General features: G+C 48.5%; 1 protein-coding gene across 6 annotated transcripts in view; it reads left to right on the top strand.

Moving 5' to 3' along the window:
- LOC119975083 (aldehyde dehydrogenase, dimeric NADP-preferring-like) overlaps positions 1-3,199 on the top strand; it is a 47,271-nt gene extending 44,072 nt beyond the window's left edge. For all 6 annotated transcript variants that reach the window (XM_038814590.1, XM_038814591.1, XM_038814592.1 and 3 more), the window contains 2 exons: positions 325-560; positions 2,859-3,199. In XM_038814590.1, coding sequence (XP_038670518.1) covers positions 325-560; positions 2,859-2,876 — 254 coding nt within the window. In that variant the 3' untranslated portion in view covers positions 2,877-3,199. The remainder of the gene's footprint in view (positions 1-324; positions 561-2,858) is intronic.
- The last annotated feature ends 381 nt before the right edge of the window (positions 3,200-3,580 follow it).

Genomic DNA, 3,580 nt, shown 5'->3' with positions numbered 1-3,580 from the left:
ACTGAAATCTCCTCATGTAACAATATTGGGGATGAACTCTGCTCTCGTACTCCAAGTACTTTTCAGCTGTTTAACTTGGCAACAGCTAAACTTTGTGACCTTAGATGGGATGGAGCTTCACTGGAAAGGTCGCCACGGTCCCAGAGGGCCCATCGGCTGCTCTCCCTTTTGAGAGCTGACCTCTGTTGATTTAACCCGTGGGTCACCACACCTCGGGGGAGGGGCAAGGTTGGGAAGGCGGGGCCTTACCTGATGGGGCGCCACAGAAGGTGGGCTGGTGTTCTATAATCGATACCGTGTTCTTCCTCTGATATTCGTTCCCAGGTAAGAGTGGAATTGGGGCGTACCACGGCAAATTCAGCTTTGAAACGTTCAGCCACCGCCGGGCTTGCGTGCTGAAGTCGCTGGGGTTCGAAAAGTTGAACAGTGTCCGCTACGCGCCAGCCACTGACTCGAAGCAAAAGTGGACCCTGTGGCTGCTGAAGAAACGTAGAGGGGGCGGGAAAATGCGGCTCATTGCGTTGGCGTTGTTGGGAGCACTGTTTGCCGTAATGATGAAGGTAGGCCCTGTTTATAAAAATTATTTTGCGGGATATGGCATCGACAGCATTTCCTGCACGTTGCTACTTGCCGTTGAGAAGCTGGTGGTGAGCTGACCCTTGAACTGCCACAGCCCATGTGGTGTAGGTCCACCAGTGTCACTGTTGGGAAGGGAGTTCCAGAACTTCGAAAGTAAGGATGCCGACTAAACACAATATTGTGGATGCTGGGAATAGTCAGCAGATGTCGGGGGGGGGGGGGGGGGGGGGGGGGGCGGGGGGATGGTGGGGGCATCCGTGGACATTTCGGGTCAACGGCTTTTCAACAGAACTGGAAAGGGAAATATTTGAAGGTGCAACTTGATGAGTGGCTTGCCCAAATAGCGTTTCTTCATCGAATGAGCTTGTGTTGGCAAAGAACTTGATTTGCAGGGATGTTATGGGCCAGGGTTTAGAGAACCCCAAAGTGTATCATGGTTTCATTAAAATTTTTTTTATTAGATTACCCAATTAATTTTTCCAATTAAGGGGCAATTTAGCGTGGCCAATCCACCTACTCTGCACATCTTTGGGTTGTGGGGGTGAAACCCACGCAGACACGGGGAGAATGTGCAAACTCCACACGGACAGTGACCCAGAACCGGGATCGAACCTGGGACCGTAGCGCCGTGAGTCAGCAGTGCTAACCCTCTAGGCCACCGTGCTGCCCTGACCCACAACTTTTAATAGATTGTGGTATGGGGAGCACACGGCCCACTCTACAGGTGTGGTACAGCAGAAATGGAAAAGTATTTTTTTTAAGCAAAACAATGTTTATTCTATGAACTCAAGTTAACCTTTTTAAAACATACAGTGAACATCTTAGCAACCATTAATTCAAATACAACCCCCAAAGACTACAACACTAAGTAAACCTTTAAGCTTTCCTATTTAACAACCATACGACTTAAAAACAAAACCTTTATCAGAAGCACATCGGGTTAAAGTCACTGCTGAAAACATTTATAATTCTTAATTCACCAAATGATCAAAAGATAGTCTTTTGATGGCAGAGAGATCAACAGTACAGCTGCTCTGTCTGGCTTCAGCTCCCACACTGAAAACAAAACTAAAACACACCCTGCAGCCTGCTCAAAACAAAAAGTAAAGAGCTGACAGACAGCCCAGCTCCACCCACTCTCTGACATCACTGCAGTGATAAACACCCATTTCTTAAAGGTACTCTCACTACAGATACTTGTATACACACCCATTTATAACCACCCATTTCTTGAAGGTACTCTCACATGACAGGGATCCTCAGCTGAGCCTAGTATTACCCATTCCAATTTCAATTCTCTTTCTGCGCCAAGTGATTGTTTCCATAGCAAGTAATTCCCGGAGCAGGCCGCTAGTCTGTTGCCAGAATCTCCTGCCATGGAGGATGGTCCACGGCAAGTGTGACAGACCAGGAGTCTCTCCCACTCTTACCGTCAGCCATTGGCGAGCCTGGAAGAATTTGCAGGTTGACTCACTCACCCTGTTTGGCCGGGTTATGAACGCACCTTCCTTGGCCATCAAGCCGTGGAGTGGGACTCGATCCCCAGACTTCCTGGCTCAGAGATAGGGACGCTGCCCATGGTACCAGAAAGCTTCGCTACCTGTCCATGGTACCAGAAAGCTTCGCTACCTGTCCATGGTACCAGAAAGCCTCGCTACCTGTCCTTCCACCGGCCCGATTGTGAGGAGCCTGGCCTGGACGGGGTGAGAAATTTACAATACAATACAGGCTCAGTACCCCGGGAGGGGTTGGGGGGAGGAGGGCTCTGGGAAATACGATCCAGAGTTTCTTTCACCCGCTCACCAGGTCCCGATGAACCCCTCCTCCCCAGAGGTCAGGGCCAGCTGTGATGTCGGGTCAATGTCAAGGAGTTAGAAGGGCAGCACAGTGGCGTAGTGGGTAGCACTGCTGCCTCACGGCACCGAGGTCCCAGGTTCGATCCTGTCTCGGGGTCACTGTCCGTGTGGAGTTTGCACATTCACCCCGTGTTTGGGTGGGTTTCGCCCCCACAACCCAAAGATGTGCAGGGTTAGGTGGGTTGGCCAAGCTAAAATTGCCCCTTAATTGGGCAAAAAAAGAAATGAATTGGCTCCTCTAATTTTTATTTTAAACCTGTCACCTGCTTGGGTGCAAGACTGAAGAGTGAGTGTTTTGGGTGAGGTAAGTGAGGGTCACCCCCCCCCCCCCCCCTAGCGAGATGCCAACACCTCTGGGGGAAGGGGGAGGAGACCCAGTGTATAGACAACAATTCGTTCTAATTCTGTATCTTTTTCTTCCAGTTTTACTTCTTCAAGTGATGTGTGGCAGGACTCCATTCCATTGAACTCATGATGACCCTGCAGTTGAAACCCATGAGGAGGCGGCGATGAATACAAAGGCCTCTGACTCATGGGACCGCTGATATTTTCAAACAAATCTGATCAGTACCTCAATAATTCCACTTTCAATGCCACCAATTAATTCCTACGAGCACCCATCACTTTTTAATTCGATGAAGGTAGATCCATTGAAAGTATCAACGCCGAGACAGTGAGCTGATTGGACTCTTGTGCTGTAATTTCTGTGTTTTTGTTTTCTTTGTACATTTTACATCTGATTTTATATTCGATTGTGCGACTAATAATTGCAGCCTTTTATTTTTGAGCTGGATTTCTTGGGTCGCCAGACTTAAGTTTAGTCACTTGATTCATTTCTAACACTAACTAATAATTATAAGCCATGATGTGGAGATGCCGGCGTTGGACTGGGGTGAGCACAGTAAGAAGTCTTATAACACCAGGTTAAAGTCCAACAGGTTTGTTTCAAACACGAGCTTTCGGAGCGCAGCTCCTTCCTCAGGTGAATGGCGAGGATACCTCGCCATTCACCTGAGGAAGGAGCTGCGCTCCGAAAGCTCGTGTTTGAAACAAGCCTGTTGGACTTTAACCTGGTGTTGTAAGACTTCTTGCAATAATTATAAGGCTTACGCGCTAATTATTATGACGTATAATCACTTCCGATG

This window comes from Scyliorhinus canicula, chromosome 12, assembly GCF_902713615.1.
Source record: "Scyliorhinus canicula chromosome 12, sScyCan1.1, whole genome shotgun sequence".
NCBI lineage: Eukaryota > Metazoa > Chordata > Chondrichthyes > Carcharhiniformes > Scyliorhinidae > Scyliorhinus > Scyliorhinus canicula.
The sequence above is the reverse complement of the archived record's forward strand: the minus strand, read 5'-3'. Positions and strand labels throughout refer to the sequence as shown.